The sequence below is a fragment of the Mesoplodon densirostris genome, chromosome 5, assembly GCF_025265405.1.
Source record: "Mesoplodon densirostris isolate mMesDen1 chromosome 5, mMesDen1 primary haplotype, whole genome shotgun sequence".
In the NCBI taxonomy this organism is placed as follows: domain Eukaryota; kingdom Metazoa; phylum Chordata; class Mammalia; order Artiodactyla; family Ziphiidae; genus Mesoplodon; species Mesoplodon densirostris.
The window spans coordinates 120276534-120301404 of NC_082665.1; the positions used below are offsets into that span (position 1 = coordinate 120276534).

The following is a 24871-nucleotide window of genomic DNA, read 5'->3' on the forward strand; positions in this document are numbered from 1 at the left end:
CTGCCCATGCTGACCTGGCCTCGCTGGGCTCCCCCAGGGAGGGAGGCGCTGACCTGAGCTGCTGGATAAGGTCTTCGCCCTCCTTGATGACGTTGAGTGTGGCATCCAGAGTAGCGGTCTGCTGCTGCTGGAACTGCTTGATCAGTTCCTGGACCGCATCCACAGAGTCTGCACAGACATCCTCCAGCATCTCCTTCTGAAGGTCTTCCATCCATGTCCACAGCTGTGGGGGAGAGAGCAGAGACTCCACTCAGGGCACGTGGGAGAGGCTAGGGCTGGGGTTAAGGGCAAGAGTGTGGAACTGAGGTCACTCAACCTACCCTCAACCAGTCAGTGCGGTATCAGACTGTCCTTCTAATCAGCACCCCTATGGGTCAGTTTACATTTCTGTATTTATATTCACTACGCATTTCTGTTAAGTTTACTCCATTAGTGCTGGCATTCCTGAAGGACAGGAACCACCCTCAGCCTTAACTTCCCAGTAGTTTAGGGAAACTGTGGTCTTAGAGCAGGAAGCTCACTCATTTTTGAGCGACTGGGAAGAACAGGAAACTGGTGATGGACAAATATTATTTCATCTTTCATAAAGGACAGGTCTGCATACTTCCTCCAGGTAGCTAGATGCTGATTCCTAGAAATGTATCATGATTTTACAAATATGTAAGAAAGAATGTGACACTCAGTAAGAACCAAGTGAAGATTAATTAAGAAAATATGTGCTATGCTAAATTATTTTGTTCTTTTCAGGATGGCTTGGTTGGTTAGAAAGTTGAATGCTAAAGACGTAGCTTATCTTAATTTCAATGTAACTATGAGACATTTCTCCCATGATATTCAAGATGATGAAATGCAGTCAGGATGATATTACTGGTCAGACAACTTTAAAAGAGCTAAGTATAGCATTTTGAATGGAATAAGTACTGAAAATGATGAGGAGTTGAATTGAATTACTGAAAACTCATTTATTAATAGCTCTTCCTCATGCTGAAAATAGATCTCCAGTGGCCACAGCGCTTCTCTTCTGTTTTCATTGAGCATTTTCATGAATTGTAGAGGGAAAGATGAGTCTGATGTTTGCTTAGAAACAAGGAATCTTCACTTGACTAGCAGGAAAGATAAGCTCATGGCTCTACCAGGAGAAAATCCAGTAGAGAGAAAAAATTCATAGAAGGAGCCAGAAGATGTGGATTGTGGCCTCTGTTCTTCCTAAAACTTGTGGTGCCTTTGAGTAAATCACTATACCCTTTGCTCTCCAAGACTTCATGTGTAAAATAGGCTGGGGAGAGCATAAAATAAAATGGTTAGTTACCTTATGGTTCTAACATTCTGTAAGTCTCCCATGTTAAAAACATGGATAAATATTCACCTTAAGAATACTATTTCATCTTGTTGGTTCTCACTATGATAAATCATGGTATGGCCTTTGGAACAAGGGATTAAAAAAGAGACAATAAAGAGAGACAAAAATAGTCTTCAGATCTTGGACAAGTTATTCTTTGTTCTTTAGAGAGGAAAGGCCCTAAGTGTGGCAGAAGAGGTGGAGTTCACAAGATTAACAAGCCCTCGAGGTAGCAAATAATGGGGTATAAAGAATGTTCTTTTTGGACAGGCAAAAACCTCTCTGAGCCTCAGTTTCCTAATCTACAAAATGGGAAGAATAAGATTTGCCCTGCTCACTTCAAAGATTATGAGAAATAAATTATTTACTTATTATCAATGCTTTAAATAAACAAATAGCATTATCAATAAGCCTATAACATTGTGATGATAGCTATAAGGAATACGAATTATTATTATTCAGTGCTCCTGTCATTTAGTAGCTTGTGTCTGGTTGTAATTAATTCAGTTTATTTTCTTTACAAATAAGTTTTTGTTGTAAAACACAAAACAAGTTTTCTAGACCATTTAAGCTGGGATACATATTCCTACAGGGATGAATGTATATATTTTAAACCAGCATGAAATTAGGAAGTTCAGGATATTGGTCACTATAACTTAAAATTACTTCAGACTTTCTGGCTGTCATTTTGCCTAGAGCAAAACCATTTTCCAGATGTGCTGAAGTCCTTGGGTATGAGATAATGGAATCTCTGAAAAATTATTGTATAGAGAGGCAATATAGCATAGTAGTTAAGAGTTTCAGACCCCACACAACATTGTAAGTCAACTATACTTCAATTAAATAAATGAAAGAAAGAAAGAAAGAAAGAAAAAAGAGAAGAGAAGAAGGAAGAAAGAAAGAAGGAAATAACGAAAGGGTTTCAAACCCCAGTTCTACCACATATTTCCTATATAACCTTGAGTAAGTAACCTACCGTTTTTGCACCTCAGTTTCCCTTGTCAATAAAATGGGAACAGTAATGGTTCTTACACCCACAGAGTTGTAAAGATTATTAATAAGTTGATATATATATATATGTGTGTTATGTCTGTGCATATACATACAAATAAGTGAGATATATGTGTGTGTATGCAGATATATATACACACTCTACATTTATATAACATATATATACCAATAAATATATACACATATGTATTTATTTGTACACACACACACACAGACATCCGCACACAGATGTATTATATCACTTAGAAACAGTGCCTGGCGTATAGTAAGTGCTATGCAAGTGCTAGATATTATTATATTTAAAAGATATTTTTCATGCAAGCCACCTCTAGTTCCCACTAGAAGACAGAGGGAAAGTTTGAAATACTCCTTCATTTTGAAATTGGCAAAAGATCAATACTGGATTTGGTCTTTCAATATGCTAGGATGAGCTGGGCCCCTCTTTTCTGTTTTTGCAGTTTTGTTGTGGGATATCTAAAGAAAGCCTAGAGATTGAAAAGTCTACATATTTCTTTAAAAAAAAACAAGAAAAGAAAAGACTATGTGAAGAGAGAGAGAGATTAAAATTGTGGACAGGAAGCAGGGCACTTAAGAAAAATAAACTCAATGTGTCAACGGAGGACAGGCACTGAGATGGAAGACTGCTCAGGATGAGGCTGGCACTCCCGTTACAGGAATAAGAGACAGAGGCTTACAGATATCTTGAGGATTTTATTTTATTTAGGATAATTTTATTCTCAGTACCATCCTTAAGCTATTTTAATGGCTTCACAGCTTGGAGTTCCTTTTTCCCCCCTCTTTAACAAAAACTTGAACACCTCTGGTGTAGGTCTAGGGAAGAAAGTCAGCATCGTTCCCTTCTGAGGAAATCCACCATGACTCATGACACTCCCCCCGCCTGGTGGTCATGCAGCTAAATTGTAGGGACAGTCAAAGACCAAACTTGCCAAAGATGAGGTGTCAGTGTTACAAACAAAAAGACTAGACAAAGATTGGGTACGTCCGATAATACACTGACCTCAGGAGTCAATATCATTTAAAAACTGTGTCCTCCCCACCAAAATTCTCTGATTCATGAATTGATTTCTCAGATTTCTGGCCATGTAGTGTACTATATTATAAAGAAACTCTTATCTAAGGTAGATTAAAACCTACTGCTACGGAAAATCAGCTAAGAGATAAACAATCAAGTACAACATTAGATGCCGCTCATCCCAGTGGTCAGCAGCCTGATTAGGAAAGGAAGGGGCCAGTCTACCTTCAAGAGGATAAAATGTCAAAATTGCTAGGGAATTTGACTCAGCGAAAGGGAAGGGGATTACAGCACCAGAGACAAAGGGCTAGTGACATCTTTCTCTATTTTTCCTTCTGTAAAAACAAAACAAAACAACCCAGAGAGAAAAGAGTTGTTGAATGGAATTGATATTTACTGGAGATAATTCTTGATTCTTCCCTTGTCTGGCTAGTGCTATACTCATGGGAAAACTACTTTACTTCAATTACTTCATACTTAAAGTGCATGTGCATTAGTGTGTGTGTGTGTGTAGGTGTGTGTTTGTGATTTCTCTCACTTATCTCTAAAATCCCTTCCAACTCTAACATGCTATGGTTTCTCTTCAGAAACTGAGGTAAAGAAGAGGGTAGTAATAGAAATGATTCTCTAAACTGAAAAATGCAATCATGGCTTTCACACCAAGACACCAAAAGTTAGCAACAGTTCAAGGATAACTGCACCACCAAGTTACTATTTACCACCTGGAAAGCTTGAGTAGGGAGCCACAGGGGATCCCGAGAAACATGCACACAGTCACCCCCTGGTGTCAACAAGCTTAAATTGCATGCTCATAATTTTGTTGTAAGCACCTCTGGAGCATAAAGTGAACGAACATAAACGTCAGTGTCACTGAACTATGAGTAAGGATCCATATTCTATTCCCTGGGCTGTAAATTTTCTACTGTCTAAATTTCCTGTAGGTTTCCTTCTGTGTATGTGTCTATCTGACTTATCCTTGAAGAGCATACCTAGACTGCTTCGAAAGGAATACAAATCAGAGAGCTGCCGGACTCCAGCTCCAGCGAGTCCAGGGATACCCGAGGGATGGATAGCGTCGGCGAAGGAAATAATTCTATTACACTTCTTAAAGTATCAGCATTGCATGTTTCTCTTTCTCATGTCTTTATTCTTCTATTGTTTACAATCACAGGTTTATATATTGTAGTTGATTACATTACCAGGTACGTGGCCATGCAATCTTAGCACAATCAAACCTCAAAATATTCTATAAAGATTAAAAAATATATATCCCCTAATTTCTAGATGTCCTATTAAAATATTTCCCCAAGTTCCCATTAATCACAGGTTATTTCTTAGTAACCAAGCCAAGCAGTTATATGATTATTTTAATTGTAAAAGTTGGAGCTACTTGTTCCTATTTCTCTTCTTGCATGGGCAACCTTTTACAATGATTCCATGAAAATATTTACAATATACCCTGCATGCCCTTTCTTGTTGTTTCCTCCAACTGAGACAGTGTTTTCTCCCTACCCTAGCAACTAATTCTGCTCTAGGCATTTGCTTTTCTATAATTAATCTTCCTTTATAATAGAACCATAAATTTCCTATGTCATCAGGAACTCCGGCCCATGGCCATAACTCCATACTAGAGGGTGTTTTTCATAAAAACATCCCCTTAGTTCCAGGCTCTTAATTCTTTACCCATTTCCCCAGGGCTTTAGTGGGTACTTCCCATTCTGTGGTAGTTTCAGGAGGGGGAGTCCTAGGGGAATTTTTCTTTCACGTGGAGCAACATCCCCCCAAAATTGCCCCTGTATGTAAATTTATTATCATAAAACATAACAACGGAGCTGTAGTCCACCTTCCTGGCATGGCGCTGCCTTGCAGTTTCGCCTTCCGTTGCTCATGACTTTGTCATGGTGCAATGGCTCCAGGATGGCTTCCGACAGAAAGCCACATCTATTATTACTTTACTCATTATCAGGAGCCAATGAGATTGAGTCAGAATGATCTCACACTTCAAGCTATCACAAGGGATTGCCAGAACAAGGTGAAATCATGGAGTGAGTGAGGCAGCTTGGGAGCAGCCGCCACGTTTCTTCCTACTGCCTTCCATTTCCTTTCTCTCTCCTAGGATAATCCTCTTAACCCTCTGCTTATCTAGAGTCTAACATATTAGCCCTGCACCTTTGCCATCAACCCCCCTGCTCCCCAGAAAGAACCTCCTGTTTCACCCATTTCCAGACCCTCTCTTCTTTTTTATTTTTTCTACCGAATAGGAAAACGTAATATTTACTTCCCAACCTGTTTTATGAGACAAGCATAACTTTGATCCCCAAATCTGACATGGACATTATAAAAAGGGAAAATTATAGATGGAGCCAACATAATAGGATTGTCAGACCCTCTCTTCTCGATCAAACACACTGTACAAGGACCATTCTTTCAGGGTTCTGCTCTCTGCTTGGCAATAACTATTTGTTCCATGCTGATATATACACTCAGATGGCTTTATGTGCCCTTTCTCTCAGAGAACACATGTAATTGTGGCCAAAAATACCCACATCCAAAAGAATGAGCCTAATTTGAGAATTTCTAGAACTTTGGCAGGGGGAGAGTTAAGGCAGCCTTTCAATGCCCTACCTAAGGTGAGCTCTAAGACTGAAACCAGTGAGTTCAGGAAGGGCCAGCGCATGGACCCCATTCTGCTTGCATAGTGGGGAGCCTGAGAAAAGGGCAACTGAAAAGGGCAGGAAGGGAGGGAAAAGGAAGGGAGAAACTAGGAGGTTTATAGAAATAATGAGGCTTAGGGACGACTGGTTAAGGAAAGAGGTAATTTTACTCCACCACCTTCTCCTGCTGATTGGCTGTACCATTTGCACAGCTCTGGTAGCCATTGTGCTGATACAACTGATTGACCCCCAGAGATGCAGAAAGGAGCACCAATTCCACAGGATGAATCGCCCCTCCCTCATTCTGAAGAAATCATTTTTCTTTGGCATTGACTACAAGCTTTTATTTCTTAAATAAACACCATATCAGTTTAGCAGCGGAAATAGAGGATGAAGCTGTTTTGTTCTTGAGGCCATTATGTCTTTTGAAGACTGATTTAGTTTTGGTTCTACAGTGGGTGAGTAGAGAAACATGTATATATGTGAGTGTCTGTGGCATCTGTGGTATGTGTGTGTGTACCTATTTGAGAAGGAAACAGCATGAAAGAATGATTTCACAGGGTTATAAACAAATGGAAATGGGCATTTAATTAAACTACCTAATAAAGAGCTGAGGTTGATTATCTTGGCCACATTCCTTAGTTAATTTGACTCTCATATTATGATTGCAAAAATATCTAAAAATGGATATTTTGAAAACCCAGCAACTGCAGCATTTCCATGGAAACACAGCAAGGAGAGAGAATTCTGTCTGGACAATCTCTGCAGAGCAGATGACACTTGCTACAAGTGCCTTTTCCCTGGACAAAGAAAATGAGGACTTGGGTAAATGCTTCTCCTTATATCCTCTCCTAGCTCTCCAGACCAGCAGACAGTCAGCTGGCCTCTTGCCCCCAGGCAAAAAGAAGGTATTTGAAAGTTCAGCACAATTTGTATTAAGAGCTGAGGTTCTGGATACTTAAGAAGGTTCCAAGCACATGTTTGTCTCTTCTCTTTATTATGTAGCTTTTCCCTCTAAGTAGGGATGGGAAGTTTTGTTTTTATAAAATAACATTTATTGAGATTGTTCCTGATTTTCAATTGAAAATATCGTTGAAGAAAACTTATAAAACAAATAAAATATGCAAAGGAAAATGAAATCACCCATAACATTCTTAGCTTCTTTGTATACTGCTTTCTAGTCTTTATTCTATGTGTGTGATCAAAATTGAGGCCATGATAGATATACAGTTTTTTATGTTACACCACAAGCCCTCTCTCATGCCGTTAATGATCTTTGACAGTGTGATTTATAATAACTGTATAATATTTCACTCTATAGATTTACTATGATTTGTTTAATGAGTCACTTAACATGGAATATTTAGATGGCTTCTAATTTATTCAAGGTTATTAATAACGTTGTAATGAAGTGGTTAGAAGGCTTTAACCCTCCAGACTCCTTTAGTCACCAAGAATTCACAAAGCAGGCAAATAGAATCAAGCAGACTCTTCAATCTGCAGAAGAAATGAGCTTGGAGGATATCTTCTTCATATTTTCCTTCGGTTTCCTCTCTGATCCTAATTAGAGTACATCTTTAGCAAAACTGAGCAGAAGATTATCCTTCCATTCACTCTATTTACTGTAAGAAAGAAAAACATCCATAGCAACTCAAAATTCCCTCACAGACTTGCAGACTAGTAAACTTGGCTACTAATCTTGCCTTGAGTAAAATGCCAGAAGTTTGCCTATAGAGTCAAGAGGAAGGAGTCAAGAGTTAACAGACCCGGATCAGACAGGACCCACACTTAGCAAGGTTTGAGAGGTGGTGTGTCCTGAGAGGTAATAAACAGAATAGGGAAAGAGCAAACTACAGGACTTCCTTCTCCATTAGCCCATCCAAGGATGCTGACTTCTGCCCCAATAGTCCATTTCTGCCTGCCATACAGGCTCTAGAGGAAAGGCCCCACAGGCAATTCAGATTCCCCACCTGCTCTTCTTTGTTTTCACTGTCTATAGAGTTCAAGTCAAAGAACTGGAATAGATGAACCATGTAATTGAATGGGCTTCCCCCGCCTTACTTTATTTTATTTTATTTTATTTTTTTAGCAGAAACGACTAGCTTCTCATTGTCAAGTAAACCTATTCAATATTTATTCAGCATCACTATGTATCTGACACAGCAGTAGAAATATACAGTAAGATCTGTATCTACACATCTAAACCCACATGTGTATGCTCCATCTGAGCACCTCCAATTTAACGAGGAAGCTCCAATCACCTCAGTGAGATCCCAGCATCTTGATGAGGTATACACACAGTGCTCCTGTCCTGCCTGGGGCGGGGGGGAGTTGGAAGCCCCAGGGAAGAATTTGAAGGAAAAATGATGCCTGAGTTGAGTCCTCAAGTTCCTTATTAACCCTGCATTAGAGATGCTCTAAGAATAAACTTGGGGGGGAGTTTTCTCCTAGGAAAAAAATGGGTATTAGTATTGTACTATTCAATTTTGTAATAGCCATCATCATAATTATCACAAAGGAATAGAGAGTAAGTAATTTTCCCAAAGGCACACAGCATGCTCAGCGAAGATCTAGATCTGGAAATCTGACCTCCCTGGCATCGAAGATCTTGCTGTACTTAACAGGTGTGTGTATAACACATATGCCTAAGTGTGTACATACGTACACATGTCTTATTCTCTACTCTGCCTAAAAGGCACCTCAGACAGACTAGTTTGGGGATGGGAAAGTAGCTGAGAGAAAGCATGCAGATATAAAGTCCTGTGGGATGGCCCCTGTGAGCATCCCCTCCACAATAGCCACTCAAAATGATGTTTTTCTTTCCATCCTGAAAAAACAAGTCAGAAACTGTATGATCTGAGAGTTGCAGACCTCTTGAATAGAAAGAGCCTCACAATCACACATCCCCTTGCACCCAGGCAGGACTGCTCCTAATTTCTCTCATATTTTGAGGTCCCGAAGAAAAGAGACTATGCGACTTCTGACAGCCTCCTGTCTGAATGAATCCCCTGGTGGAGAAAAGTCCTCCAAGTCTCTGTTTCCTGGCCTTCATATGAAAGGCAAATGAGAAGAAGCATGGGCTTTGGAGTCAGACTTGAGATCAGTCCCTACATTTACGACATCCTCACTACAAGATCCTGGGTAAATTATTAATTTCTCTGATCTTTAAAATTAGAATAAAAAATGACAATTCTCATGGCTATCGACTAGAGAGATAAATAGTCAAGCGCACTGTAGGGGCCCATCCATTTTAGTTCCCTCTCCCTTTCTTCACCTGCTCCCAGTATCATGCTGCTCCCTTTGTTACTATTTGATATGAATGTGGTTGTATACACTGAGCCACGGTGGGAAAACAAGTCTCAGGTTTAAATAGGACCCCAGGCTTAGCAAGGTTTGAAAGCTCTCTGGGAAAACAATGGTTACTAACTGCATCCCCAACTATTCCTGTGTGCCACACCCCCAGCCCTGGGAACACTTTGCTTTTCTCAGCTAAGAGCTACCCTCCCCACCAAGCCCCTGCTTTGGGGTTTGAAAAGGTAATGAGGAAAAAGATGAGCAAGGAGAAGAAAGAAGAGCAGAGGACAGGAGGAGATACAAGAGGGAAAAAGGAGGACAGAATGTGTGGTAGCAGGTAAGAGCATGAGCGCAGAGTTTAGGGAGATGGGTCAAGGCTCTGCTGCACTGGCAGCTCTGTAACCTTAGACAAGTTCTTTTCTGGGCCTTAGTTTCCCCATTTGAAAATATGTTCAATAAAGTCTGTATCATGAGATTCTCATGAGGATTACACGAGATGATGTATGTGTCTAACAACTAGTAGGTACTCAATTAGAAAAAACTACTACCGAATATACATTGAGTGCTTACAATAAACCAAATCTTTAGGCTAGGTAAAACACCTGTATCACCTCAGGCTTAATTTATTATTATTATTAATTATTATTATCAGTATCAAATAAAGAAGAAGAGGAGGAGAAGAAAAAGAAAGGAATCTTGAATTCACATTGGAACCATAAGGGGCCTTAGGGCCATTGAGTCCGACTGCATAATTTTATAGATGAGGCAACCCAAGGCCAGAGACACAGTGATTTGCACAAGCTCACGGGGTTCTATAGCAGCAGGATCTGGACTGGATCCCAGCCTCCTAGTTTCATGTACAGAAGGTGGGAGATGCCGCTAGAAAGGGTTCCTGGGAGCCTCAGTCACCTTTTCAGGAGTGGCACTTCCATGGAAACTAACCTCATCCATCACCTCTCTTGGCAGCCAGTACCCTCACAGCCCTCACAAGGAACATGACTCCTGTTCATTCATGCTCCATTCTCTCACCCACAGGCTCATAATTAAAAGAGAATACACATGCCTTTGGTTTCTGAGACCATTATTAAGAACTGGGTGAGTCACAAGCAAGCAGACAGACAGGCAGGAAAACCTGGATTAAAGCTAATCCCCTTGCTTTACAGACACTCATCAGAGAGTGGTTGTAGGTCCCACAGAGAGGAAGCAGAGCCAGCTTCACGGGGCTCCCCAGCCCTTCATCTGCCTGGGGAATCGCAGTTTAGAAAACATTATCTTCTCATGTTTGTCTCTGATAGGCACTGCAATGATTTGCATTCATTCCCACAAAGTGTCAGAAAAGCCTGTGAAGGAGTAACAACCAGGCTTCTTAATGCATTTCAAATATCAAAAATCAACTTAATTAACTAGGGTGCAATCCAACTTTAATTAATACTCCATTAAAATGAATTCCTGGGGGGAACACAAGCATGCACACACATAATGAGCTCATCTGCCAAGGGTGTTATTACAGAAGAGGCCAAACGTGCCTCCTCACTGGCCACTTACTCAATCTCAGAGTGCCCCGTGTTAATCAGAACCAAAGAACAACCGCACGTTTGCAACCCTCCTCCTCTCTATGGGCCCTTCTACCCTGCCAACAATGCAACATGATCCATCCTCCCCTCTCCTGTCTCCACTTTGTGAATGATTCGGGGACCGGATTTAAGCCCAGCTGGCTTCCTCCTGCATGGAAGTCACCCCAGTCCCCCCTTCCTTCACTGGCTGTCACTCCACGATGAGAAAGGTGAGGACCATTTCACTTTGAGAGCACCCCGTGGCAGACCTCATTAAGAAGATTTAATCCTCTGTTTAAAAAAATAATAAAATAAAAACATAGAACAGATTTGCAAACTCTGTGTGTTCCTTGCTGGTAGCAAAGATGATCAAAATTCTGCAGGACTCTAATTTTTGACAGGAAACAGCAACCAAGAAAAATTGGGTGTGGGGTGGGAAGGGAGTCTCTGATCCTCTAATATTGCCACTTACGGCGATGATTTCTATACCAGGGATCCCCAAATTCCTCCAGCTGCAGACTAAATGCTCTAACAGACTCCCCAAACCACCTGCCTTCCCAAGCCCCCTCCTCACTAGAGATGCGGAGGAAATTTTGCCCCATGTTGGTAGAGACCTCAATACAGGTTATAAGGGGCAAATTATTAATATCATCAACCTTAGGAGGCTAGTAATCCCCAGACCACCCAGGACCCCAGGCAGACCTCAGGGGCTAGGAAACTGCCCTGACCTTTGCCGGAACAAAGCAGCCCAGCCAGCACCCCTCCTCTGCTCGCTGCCCTTACCTCTTTGGTGTGAGTGTGGAAGGAGACAGACATGTCCAGCAGAAGCTTCCGCTGCTCCACCCTACGCACGAAGTCTTGGATGCGCACCTCCAGATGCCGAGCTGCCTTGTAGATCTCCTCCGGGTCACATTCCCCTGTCTGAGCCAGCTGCTCTGCCGCTTCTAGGAGCTTGTCCGCATTGGTATAAGTATTCTGCCGGCAACGACAGTGAGGGAAAGTCAACTTACAGTCACAAACCGAGCTTCGCGCCTTCGCCCAGCACCCACCCCGGGCTGCCCAGAGCTGGAGCGCAGGGCGTGGGCGCCGAGCCCAGAGCTCCTTGATTTGGCACGGGGGAGCTCAGCGCCCAGCTCACCCACCGCCTCTCGGCAAGCCAGCAGCCTGCCTAGCAGCTTGGAACAAGTGGGCACTAGCTAGGTGCCTTCTGCGTCCCTGGGATTTCTCCCAGGTGGGCCGTGCCTGGAGAGAAGTGAGGAGACACGCTAGAATCCCCATTCCTTGGCCGCGCGCCCTGACCCCCTACCCTTACGGAGATCCATCACTGCCCTCACATCTCAGGCTGTAACTGCCAGAGTTGGAAATACCTCATCCACAAAGATCGGCTGGGTTTCTATATGAGAACGCCAGGGAAATAATAACTGGGAGACTTGCTCGACTTTCCCCCCAAGTCCCTTGTAACTACTGGTGTTTATCTTTTGGAATGGAGCTATCTCTTTGGAGGGGAAAGGGTCAGCAACTCAGGGAACCGACAGAAGGAAGCAGCCACAGCCAGAGTGAGGAGATGCAGGCTATTCCCTGTGCGCCCAGCGAAGGCTTAAAGCTTGCAGGAAGGTTGGGGATGAGTCTGGTGATTTTGTTTATCTTAAGCTACCACAGGCACACACACATTCGCACATGCACACACTCACTCTCACACACACTCTCCCCCCAACCCCTGTCTGTATTCTCCAGAGCAGTTTAAAAGGCAACCAACTTGTAATTATTGTCCATCAGGATGGAGTCACTGCCTCTGCAATACCTATATTCCAGTTATTACATATATGCCATGGATACAACTTTCCTCACTAGGCTTCCCTTAAAAAAGATCTCCAGACAGACCCTGGATTAGAGTTGGTGACTCAGGTGTACATTATATTTCTTAATATCCCTATAGCGGCACAATGACCTACAGAATGGTGAACAAGTGGTTACTGGTGACGGTGTGAATCCGGCGGCAGAAACAGTCAGGATCGAATGCAGAGTGAGTGGAGAACTAGAATGGATTTTGCAGCAATGACTGTATGGTACTTTACTTTGCCCATATCTGAAGTGGCCTCCGCTCCCCATAGAGTTCTTTAGACTCACCTGAAGACCTGGGTGTTAAAGGTTGAATTGTGCCCCCTCTAAATTCACATGGTGAAGTCCTAACCCCCAGTACCTCAAAATGGGACCCTTATTTGTAATCAGTTATTGCAGATGTAATTAGTTAAGATCAAGTCATAGTGAAGTAGGGTGGACCCCTAATTCAATATAACTACTGTCTTTCAAAAAAGAATGCCACGTGAAGAGACAGACACACACTCAGGGAGAACACCGTGTGAAGCTGAAGGCGGGGATCAGGGGATGTGTCTACAAGCCAAGGAATGCCAAAGAGTGCCAGCAAACCGCTGGAAGGTAAGAGAGGCATGGAACAGATTCTCCCTCATATCCCTCAGAAAAAAACAACCCTGCTGACACCTTGTTCTTGGACTTCTAGCCTCCAGAACTCTGAGGCGATACATTTCTGTTGTTTAAGTCACTCAGTGTGTGGTACTTTGTTACGGCAACCCTAGCACACTAATACACCAGGTGGAAGACCCCAAAGACTGTTCACCCAGCTTCTTGATGGAACTGCAGAAGATGAGCAGGCTTGCAGCGAACACTTGTCATGGCCTCAAGGGATGCCAAGAGAAGCCCTAGTGGATCTGTAAGGAATGCCATCTGACAAGCAACTGCCCGAGGTAAACACTGTCCCCAGAGCAGGTGAGATGGGGCCGGGGCTGGGAGTGGGGATGAAAAGGAAGAAAAATCCTTCGGCCTCACTTGAAATGCTGGGAGAGATGGGAAATGATAGGCGGGAGGGGACCTCTGGGGCTGTGGGCCAGGTTAAGGAAGCCTCTTAGCGGGTTGCCTGCAATTTCTAGTAAATATATCCAGAGCTGACGGGAGAGAGTTTTTTCAAGGATCTTTCAAATTTTTCACTTCAAACTTTAGGGAATCTCAAGAAATCCCCCAAAAACCCCTGAGGTTGTGACTTTGTAGTTTCTAGCCAATAAATAAAAATTTATGCCAAGCCAAAGCAAGCTTGTTTACAAGTTAAGTTTGGGACCGATAAGAGGTAAATAAAAAGCAAAAGTGAAGTTTCCGCTGCATGTAAGGTGGACAACTTGTCCTGGTTTGCCCAGGACTTTTCTGGTTTTAGCACTGAAAGTCCCGTGTCCTGGAAAGCCTGTCAGTCCTGGGAAAATCGGGATGGCTGGTCAACCTAACACATACCCAACACTGTAGGTGTCTCAGGAGTACAGATACATATACGATGTATATTGCCTCAAAGGAGAATAAAATCACCCTTGAGGGAAATAATGTGACAACACATTAAATGGGGCAAGCAGTACAATAATTAGGGATTAACGTTTCTTGGCATGATATAGGTGCTAAGAAGAAAATGAGTGAAAACCAAATAATAGTAGCCAATAATGACTGAATACTTCTCACATGCCAAGGACCATATGTATTAACTTGCTTAGTCTTCACAATAACCCTAGGAAGTCGATATAGCCATCAGCCCCATTTTACAGATAAAGAAACTGAGGCAGAAAGTATTTCTGGCTAAGGTCACATTTCTCAAAAGTGACAGAAATAAGATTAAAATCTTGTTGTCTGCCTTCTGAGCCCAAGCTCCAAACCAAACTACCCTATCAGATGAAAAGGGGCCCTGCACGCCATCCTAAGGTGTTTTGGTCCAAGGTAGTGGGAAAGCACTGAACAGCTGTAGGTAGAAGAGAAGCACGACTGGGGTACAGTATCTAGAGACACTACCCTGTCTCTCTACAGATGAAGGCAGAAGCCTGAGGATGGGCAGGATTTAGCAGAGAAGGAAGGGTTTCTCATGGACAGGACTGTCTCTCTTTGTGCTCTGTTTATCCCATACCACAGCTGCTCTCATGCTCGTGGTAATGATGTGTTTCCCTGGGTATCTCCCCAGTTACTGGTCTGTGTACCCCTTAAAGGTAGGTTCCATGTCTCACTCATCCCTGGTTCTTCATGCCAGATACCATGGCTGGTACACAATAGGCACTTACTAAATGTCTGTTGAACGAACAAGATTCAGAGATGGGAATGCTCATGTCATGTCTGGATAAGTTGAGGCAACCTGACTAAAATTGGAGAGTGGCAGGAAATCACATTGGATAAGGCAGGGGAGAGCTCGATAATAGATTTTATAGAGAGAGAGGGACAAGAGAGACGGGGGGAGGGCAACAGAGTCAGCACTAAAAGCTGGGGTCCCTGCTCTACCCGCTACCCAGCCCTCCTCCCCATCACGACCAGAAAGAGCCTCTTAAATTCAAATCCAGTCACACCTCTCCTTCATGTAAAACTGTTCAGGGGCTTCCCACTGACTTTGGGGTAAAACAACTCAGGGTGCCGTGCAAGGCCCTTCTTCACCTGACACTTGTTTTTTCCCTTCAGCTTCAACTCACATCACTCCCCAACAAATAGCCTGTGAAACAAATTGCTTACACTTCCGGAAACTCACAGCACTGAATCTTCCCCTGTGCTTCTGCCTGGAGTGTCCTTCCCCTACTTTTTTTACACGACCAACTCTTACTCACCCTTTAAGACCCAGCCCAGCCCAGGTGTCACTTCTTTCAGGAAGTGTACCCTGAGATCCACTTCTCTCCCAAGGTTGGCTTAGATGAACTCCTCTGGGCTCCAGAGTGACCTGTGCCAACTCCCTCCTTGGTACCTGCCATATTCTAATGCAAATGTTTGCCTTTCTCATCCACTTAGGGGCAGGTAAAGTCTTTCACATCTTTCCCTTAGTGCCTGGCACCAAATAAGTGCTCTATAAAATTTTAGTGAAGGAATGAATAATTAAAGAATACATTAATCCCACCAATCCTAATATTCAATCCTTGGCCCTCATCAACTACTTGGTATAAGACCTCACATGCTAGAATTCATGTTCAATGTTCAATCCCATTTGGTTTATCCTACCTCCTGGCACAGTCTTGAAACAAGAATGTGCTTACAGAATACCAACTAAAGTATTAACAGAGCAATACACTGATGCTTGTCATTGACACAAATTGGGGCAAGGATCACCATAGGCTTCCGCTCACCTTCTGACCAAATTAACAACAGTTTCTGCCCCAGGGCCAGAGTCCAACCTCACTATGAGTGCAGTTCCTAGGTATTCTTTGGTTCTCCAGCCTCCTATCCCCTGTCTTGGGTTTGGCCCCTTGCTGACGTTTCCTAACTAATGTTGCGAAAATGGGTTATGAGTGCGGGGATATCAATCCCTCAGCCCCTGGGGCTTTCAAGCAGGGCCCGTGGTAGCCAGAGACCTGAGTCAGAGATTTGGGCCATACAGATGGCTGCACTTCCTGTTCTTCCCCACCCCCACCCCCATGCCTGTGTCCATCAGGTAAAAGCCCTTATGTCGAAAGGCATAAAATCTCATCTTCACTTTATTGTGCTTTGCAGATACTGCTTTTTTTTTTTTTTTTAACAACTTGAAGGTTTGTGTCAACCCTGCGTTGAACAAATCTATCAGCACTGTTTTTCCAACAGCATTTGCTCACCTCATGTCTCTGTGTCACATTTTGGTAATTCTCGCAATATTTTAAATTCTTTCATTATCATTATCTTTGTTGATCTTTGATCAGTGATCTTTGATGTTACTACTATGACTTGCTGAAGGCTCAGATTATGATTAGCATTTTTAAGCAATAAAGGATTTTTAAATTAAGGCATATACATTGTTTTTTTAGACATAATGCTCTGGGCACACTTAACAGACTACAGTATAGTGTAAACAAAACTTTTATATGCACTGGGAAACAAAAAATTCATGTGGCTCGCTTTATTGCTGTTTTTACTTTATTGCAGCAGTCTGGAACTAAACCCGCAATATCTCTGAAGTATGCCTGTACCTTCCATTCCCCCTTCTGCAGCCTGCGCTCATTACTTTTTTGAAACAGAGCATTCTAGGATAACTAAAAACATGGGCATCCCAGCAATACAGATGTGGTTTCAGACTTCTTAGGCTGAAGCAGAGGGACAGGAGGTCGGCTTTTTCAGGCAAGGTGTGGGACAGGCAGTCAGTAAAAACATTTCTGGTGTTAAGAGTTGGCCTCCTTGATAATATGAAGTTAGCCATCTTGGCCCTATGCTCTGGGGATGAGGAAGGATGAGGCCAAAAGTTACTCTTATAATTCAAAAGAGGCAATATGGACTGAAGAACGTAACTATCAGAGGGCCAGGATAGAACTCCCCTCCTGATGATTTTCTTTCCAGGTTGCATTGTTGGGACCAATGAGCAGTGAGAGGAAAGCAGCAAAAGGACACAAACACTAAAAAAATAAAAGAGAGAGACAGACAGACAGACATAGAAGCACAGGCATTAGGGAGGCATATACTTATCTCTGGATCTTGACATCAGAGAATGCCAGGCAGATCAAGGTAATGCCATTTGAGTAGTACTTTACAGTTGACAAATAAATCTCTCTCGTACTCCTTCCTTACCCAATCTGGGGCAGATCTACAGAGGATGCATCTGTGTGTGAGGAGACTACCCAAGGCTGGAGAAAGAACCACTTGAAAGGATTGGATGTAACAGCATGCAGTACTCTCACTGGGTGATGGATAGTACCTGTTTCTACCAGTTAGACTGGAAAATGCTGTGATTCACAGGATATTGGGTAGAGTATTCAGATGAGTCTTGCCTCAGCTAAGGTAAATAATTAGCTCTAGACTGAGTACTTCTCTGGTCTTGCCTAACACATTTAAAAAATTTTTTTATTGGGGTATAATTGATTTACAATGTTGTGTTAGTTTCAGGTGTAAAGTGAAGTGAATCCATTATACATATACACATATCCACTCTTTTTTAGCTTCTTTTCCCATAGAGGCCAATATAGAGTGTTGAGTAGAGTTCCCTGTGCTATATAGTAGGTCCTTATTAGTTATCTATTCTATATATAGTAGTGTGTATGTGTCAGTCCCAATCTTCCAATTTATCCCTTCTCCCCCTTACCCCTCAGTAGCCATAAGTTTATTTTTTACATCTGTAACTCTATTTCTATTTTATAAATAAGTTCATGTGTAGCCTTTTTTTAGATTCCACATATAAGTGATATCATGATATTTGTCTTTCTCTGTCTGACTTACTACACTTGGTATGAGAATCTCTAGGTCCATCCATGTTGCTGCAAATGGCATTATTTTGTTCTTTTTTATGGCTGAGTAATATTCCATTGTATATATGTACCACATCTTCTTTATCCATTCCTCTGTTGATGGACATTTAGATTGTTTCCATGTCCTGGCTATTGTAAATAGTGCTGCAATGAATATTGGGGTCCCTGTATCTTTTCGAATTATGGTTTTCTCCAGATACATGCCCAGGAGTGGGATTGCTGGATCATATGGTAGCTCTATTTTCAATTTTTTAAGGAACATCCATACTGTCCTCCATAGTGGCTGTACCAGATTGCACTCCCTAACACATTTTAAAAGAAAGACCTGAAAGGATCAAACTTTTTTCAAGTAACTTAACTGTGTCCCAGAACAAAGTTTAAGAATATTTATAAGAATACAGAAATATCCAGCAACCAACAGGTAAAATTCATAATGTCTGGTATCTAGTAAAAAATTACCAGGCATACAAAGAAGCAGGAAAACATAACTTACGAGGCAAACAAAAATCAATCAAAACTGACCCAGAACTGGCATAGATGTTAAAATTAATAGAAAGATACTTAGAAATGATTATTTTAACTATTTCATATGCTCAAAAAGTTAGGCAGAGAAACAGAAGACATTAAAAAAAAAGGCTTTACACTTTTAGAGATAAAAAACATACTGGATGGTATTAACAGGAGGTTAGATGTTGCAGAAGAAAAGTTTACTGAACTTGAGAACATAGCAATAGAAACTACTGAAAATGCTGAGAACTGAATCACTATGTTGTACACCTGAAACTAACACAATATTGTAAATCAATCATACTTCAAATAAATAAACAAACATGTAAATAAAATGCTCAGAAAAAAAAGAACTCAAAAAAAACTAAAGCATCAGTGAACTGTGGGACAACTTTTGGAAGACTAATATTCATGTAATTGAAATCCCTAAAGGAGGGGGAGGGAAGTGGAAAAGATATTTGAAGAAATAATGACCAAAAGTTTCCAAACTTAATGAAAACTATAAATCCACAGATCCAAGAAACTCAACAAACCCTTAACACAAGAAACACAAGGAAAACTACATGAAGGCACATAAAAATCAAATCAAATCAAGTGGAAAAAGAAAATGAATTCTTAAAAGTGACCAAGGGAAAAAAGATACATTGTACACAAAGGAACAAAGATAAGGATTACAACAGACTTCTCATCAGAAATAATGCAATCAAGAAAACAGTGGAACAACATCTTTAAAGTGAAAAACAAACAAAAAACCCCACCAACCGAACAAAAAACCTGTCAAACTAGAATTCTAAGCCCAGCACAAATATTTTTCAAAAACAAAGGTGAAATAAAGGCACTTTAAGGCATACAGAAGCTGAAAGAATTCTTCACTAGTAGATTTGCATGACAAGACATGTTAAAAGAAGTCCTTCAGAAAGTAGGAAAATGGTAACAGTCAGAAATATAGATCCACACGCAGGAATGAAGAACACTGGAAGTGCTCTCATATGGGTGACTATATAAGATTTTTTTCTTACTATTTAAACTCTTTAAAAGATAACTGAATGGTTAAACAAAAATAGTAACAATGTAGTGTGGAGTTTATAGCACATACCCAAGTAAAACATATGACAATGGCACAAAGGCCAGGAAGGGAGAAACAGAAACCCAGTTGACCCTTGAACAACACGGGGGTTAATTCGTCCTCCATATCTGAGGTTCCCCTGCATCCAAGGATTCAAGCAACCATGGATTGTGTAGTACTGTAGTATTTACTATTGAAAAATATCTATGTATAAGTGGACCTGAGCAGTACAAACCTGCACTGGGTAAACTGTATACAACTGTAAGGTTCTTGTACTATATGTAAAGTGGATAATATTACTTGAAGTAAACTATGATATATTAAAGACAAATACTATAAACCCTGAAGCAAGCATTAAAGTAACTAAATAGTGACAGCTATTTAGCCAGCAAAGGAGATAAAATAGAATCATAAAAAATACTCAGTTAATCCAAAAGAGGAAGAAAAAGAGAAAATGTAACAAAGAATAGATGAAACAAATAGAAATAAATAAGATGACATTAAATACATCAATAATCACATTAAATAAATTGTCTAAATACCACAATCAAAAGGCAGAGATTTTCAGACTGGATAAAAAGGCAAGTCCCAAGTATACACTGTCTATAAGGAATGCACTTCAAATGTAAAGACACAACTAGGTTAAAAGCAAAAGGGTAGAAAAAAATATAGTATGATAACACTAATCAAAATAAAGCTTGGGTGGCTACATTAATATCAGACATAGTAGATTTCAGAGCAAATAATATTACCAGGGAAAAAGAAGGTGACTTCATAATTATAAAAGGGTCAGTTCATCAGAAGGATACATTAATCCTAGACATTTATATACCCAATAACAAAGCTTCGAAATATGTGAAGCAAAAACTGATAAACTTGCAAGGAGAAAGAGACAAATCCACAATTACAGACATTTAATGCCCCCTCTCAATAATTAATAGAAACGTAGGCAAGAAATTAGTAAGGATATAGGAGATTTGAACAGTCTCAACCAACTTGATCTAATTGACATTTATAGAACACTCCACCCAACAACAGCAGAATGCACACTCTTTACAAGTGCTCACAGAATATTTATCAAGATTAATCATATTCTGGGCCATAAAACAAGTCTAACACATTTAAAAGGATAGGAGTCATAAAAGTATTTTCTCTGATCATAAAGTAATTAAATTATAAGTCAATAATAGAAATATCTCTGGAAACTCCAAAGAGTGGGAAACTAAATAACACACTTCTAAATAATCCAGGGGTCAAAGAAGGCAGTATCCACTTACCAAGTATGTACAGTATGCTAGGCATTGTGTTAGGCTCTTTATATACATTACCTCTAAGCTTTGAAACCAATCATAAGATAGGCATTATTGATTTCATTTTACAAATGAGAAAACAAATGAGGCTCAGAGAGGTAAAGTAACTTGTTTGGAGAATGTTACAGAGCTAGAAAATGGCAAGCTGTGTTTCTGACTGTAACATCCAGGCTCTTTTTTCATTGAACCATGTATCTCTCTAAGACTCAATGTAAAATCTCCATCTCCTCTGCTTCTCTGTTACTTTACTCACTTTTATGCCTTTGATTTTCAAATTATGACACTGTAATTGTTCATTTGAAACTGCTATTCTTGTTTGCAACAAACTTCCAGTGTGTACACGTTGACTTCCAGGGAGAACTGAATTCTCCTTGGAGGAGACAGTCCTATCGTACTCGTCTTTTCTATCTCAGCTACTCATCAGTATACCTGCCAGCACAGTGCTGTGCTCTCAAGAGGCAGTCAACCCCAAAACTCTGCAGCCCAGCGTCTTGTCAGCAGTAAGCCTTGGAAATGGACGTTTACCTTATCTCCTAATGTAGCTAGTCCTGAATTTAAGAATAAGTAGTGATCCAAAAGTTCCTTTGTAAGACTTACTTAGCAGTGGGAGTGTGTTTTCCATGTAAAAGGGAGTTAGAGTCTCAGGACAAAGTAAAGAAACTCAGTTGAGGACATAGCATATTTAAAATACAGTACTGATACAGCACATCATGTACAATCAGCCAAAATTTATAACTAGGGTGATATAGGAAAATGCTTTTCAGTTTTCATCCTGGAGCATCAGGCACATATTTCTCCATCATCTGCTGGCTCTTGCAGGGGAAGAAGGGATGGACTCTGACAATGGCAAAGAGGTCTTTGGTGGGAAGCAATAAGATGGAAAGGAGGAAACTACTCGGTATCAGTGATGGGTTAACCCACCATATTATATCTGCTGGAAGGACGTCTTCCTAGGTGCCCTGAATAAGGGAACAAACAATAGTTGCCTCCATTAGGACAAGCTGTATGTCCAAACAAGGAGTAACTAATGACTAGTCCTAATCAGATGCTCCTTAAATTGGAGACTGTCTGTACAAATCTGCTACAAATCTACTAACTGGGACTGAAACCAAATATAACTACTGTAGATGCCAATACCTCCCAACACAAAAAGTCTGGGAGCTGAGATTATCTCTGGGAACCTAAATGCTGGCTTTATCACATTTACATATACAATCACCACCCTGTTTCATTCTCACACACATCTCTACTTTCTGGAAAGCATTTTCCTCTCTGTTTCTAAAATGCTTCAACACCTTTTCCTATTAACAATAAATCGTGTATTTTTCAGAACTCCACATTTTTTAAGTAAAGTTTTATTTCCTACAGTCTAACTTTTATTTGTTTAAGAATGTACCTAGGGCCTCCCTGGTGGCGCAGTGGTTGGGAGTCCGCCTGCCGAGGCAGGGGATACGGGTTCGTGCCCCGGTCTGGGAGGATCCCATATGCCGCGGAGCGGCTGGGCCCGTGAGCCATGGCCGCTGAGCCTGCGCGTCCGGAGCCTGTGCTCCGCAACGGGAGAGGCCACAACAGTGAGAGGCCCGCGTACGGCAAAAAAAAAAAAAAAAAAGAATGTACCTAGGCTGAGGAATTCCAAGAAAAGAATAGCAGTTGTTTTTTGCTAGGGTGTTCTCCTTTACTGATTTTCTCTTTCCTTCTAATCCTCACTAACCCTCTTCATTTACATGCTATGCTTTAAAGGAACTTCAGTGTATTTTCTCTCAGCTGCAGGCTGGAAGCTGAATATCTAAGCACTCTCAGGTAAGACAGCAAAAGAGATAATGAGAATTAACTATTAGCATATTATAATAATAAAAAGTAACACTTTGTTTCTGGACCAAAAGGCAGGGTCAATCCTAGAGGTTGCCAATACAAGTTACAAAATGTGATTTGACAGAAAATACCAGGTCCAGCTTGTAAGAAAGGACCAGCCAGATTCCAGAAAATGTGGCCACCCCTAGGGGACTGAGACACAAAGCAAGGATGGACTTTCTCCTTGACCCTCCCCACCTATGCCTCCAGGGCATGGAGAGTTGAAGGCAGAGGCTGGGCCAGGCCTGACGCTTAGACTGAACATAAAGAAGATGGTGCTTATAGGAAGGGGCCTAGAGGCCAGAGGTTGGCCCAGAGTTACAGGCTGGGGCTAAGGAAAGAGTCCTAGGGAGCTGAGCAATTAGGAGATCAAAACCAGGAGAGTGCTGTGCAGACACAAAGCTCTGAAGACTGCAGAGGGAAGCATTTAATCCTCTTCCCACTGAGCAAGTCCCAGATGCAGCCAGCTGGCATCCATATTGCTGCTGGGAAACAACCCACTCTTGGAAATTAATAATACAGTCTCCACCCTGGCCACTCTTCCTCTTCCCTCCTTCCCCTCACTCAGCTCAAATTGGCAAAAAAATGAAGGGGAACACGTAACCACAACAGAAGAATGAGGACAAAAATATTTTAGAAGTGAAGAAGGCAGACCAAAGTGTTCAGATACGGATTTGTGGATTGCCCAGTCACCCAGCCCTATAGAAGTTCATTCTCATGTGGAATTCTTAAAGCCAAAGAAACAGTAGTTGGTAAGACAGCATCCCCATGGAACAGAGATGAGTAGGGCCACCTGTTGCAGGATTTGGCAATTCAAGAGATTTGGGGGTGGGGGGATGTACCCAAAGTGATGTTCTCTCTCAGAAGAGTAACTTTGCAGTGTTGCTGGTTTTCCTGTTTTCCATATCCTATGTTTGGTTGGCAGTGGGAGGCAGTGGGCATGAGAGGGAGAAGGCAGGGCTTTAGAGAGAGAAGACAGTAGGCTTAAAAATACTGCTGAAAACCTTGGGGCTTGTGGATTTATTTTTCTCTTCTGTTCCACCCTGAAAAGGATGGAGAGGGAAAGGTATGCCTGACCCAGGGAAATGGGGATCACGTGATGGGGAGAACAAGCAGAGGGGCTGGCCCACATTTCTGCTCTCACACTGGTTAGCACAGTGCTCCTCGAGCCCTCTCACCCTCTTGTGGTCACATACAGCCCTGAGGGTCCTACATAGATCTAAAGGGAGCCTACCGCCTCTGACTCTCTTTATGGATGGTGTTCCTGCTCACTTTCGACTTCGCAGACCCCAACCCCTCCTATCTGCCCTGTACTTACCTTAGCCAACCTCCCTGGGTTTCATCCACAGATTCTATGGAACAAGGTTTCTTAATAGTAGCACTATTAACATTTTGGGCTGGATAATTCTATGTTGGGGGGCTGTTATGGGTTGAGTTCTGTCCATCCAAAAAGATATGTTGCAGCCTTAAGTACCTGAGAATGCGACCGTTTTTAGAAATAGTGTTGATGTAGGTGGAATTAGTTAAGATGAGGTCAGACTGGAATTGGGTGGGCTTTAATCCACTATGACTCGTGCCCTTATAAAAAGATGGGCGCATAAACATACAGACATAGACAGGGCGCCGTGTGACATGAAGGCCAAGACTGGAGTGATACAAAGGAATGCCAAAGATTGCCAGCAAACACCAGAAGTCCAGAGAGAGAGGCTGGGAACAGATTCTCCCTCACAGAAGGAACTAAACCTACCAACACCTTGATCTCAGACTTCTAGCCTCCAGGTCTGTGAGACATACACTTCAGTTGTTTTAAGCCACCCAGTTTGCAGTACTTTGTTACAGTAGCCCTAGGAAACGAATACAGGGGCTATTCTGTGTACTGCAGGATGTTTAGCATAATCCTTGGCCTCTACCCACAGGATGCCAATAGCAATCCCTTCCCCAGATGTCATAACCAAAAATGTCCCCAGACGTTGACAGATGTCCCCTGGAGGGCAAAAATGCCTTCCAGTTGAGAAACACTGTTTTAGATC

At 41.7% G+C, this 24871-nt stretch overlaps 1 protein-coding gene across 5 annotated transcripts in view; it reads right to left on the minus strand.

The window, feature by feature from the left end:
- LOC132490793 (kalirin) overlaps positions 1-24871 on the minus strand; it is a 467387-nt gene that overhangs the window by 118265 nt on the left and 324251 nt on the right. For 3 of the 5 annotated variants that reach the window (XM_060099423.1, XM_060099422.1, XM_060099425.1), the window contains exons 11-12: positions 11668-11859; positions 15-223 (exon numbers count right to left, since the gene is read on the minus strand). In XM_060099423.1, coding sequence (XP_059955406.1) covers positions 15-223; positions 11668-11859 — 401 coding nt within the window. The remainder of the gene's footprint in view (positions 1-14; positions 224-11667; positions 11860-24871) is intronic. The other 2 variants (XM_060099427.1, XM_060099424.1) reach the window with 1 other exon arrangement.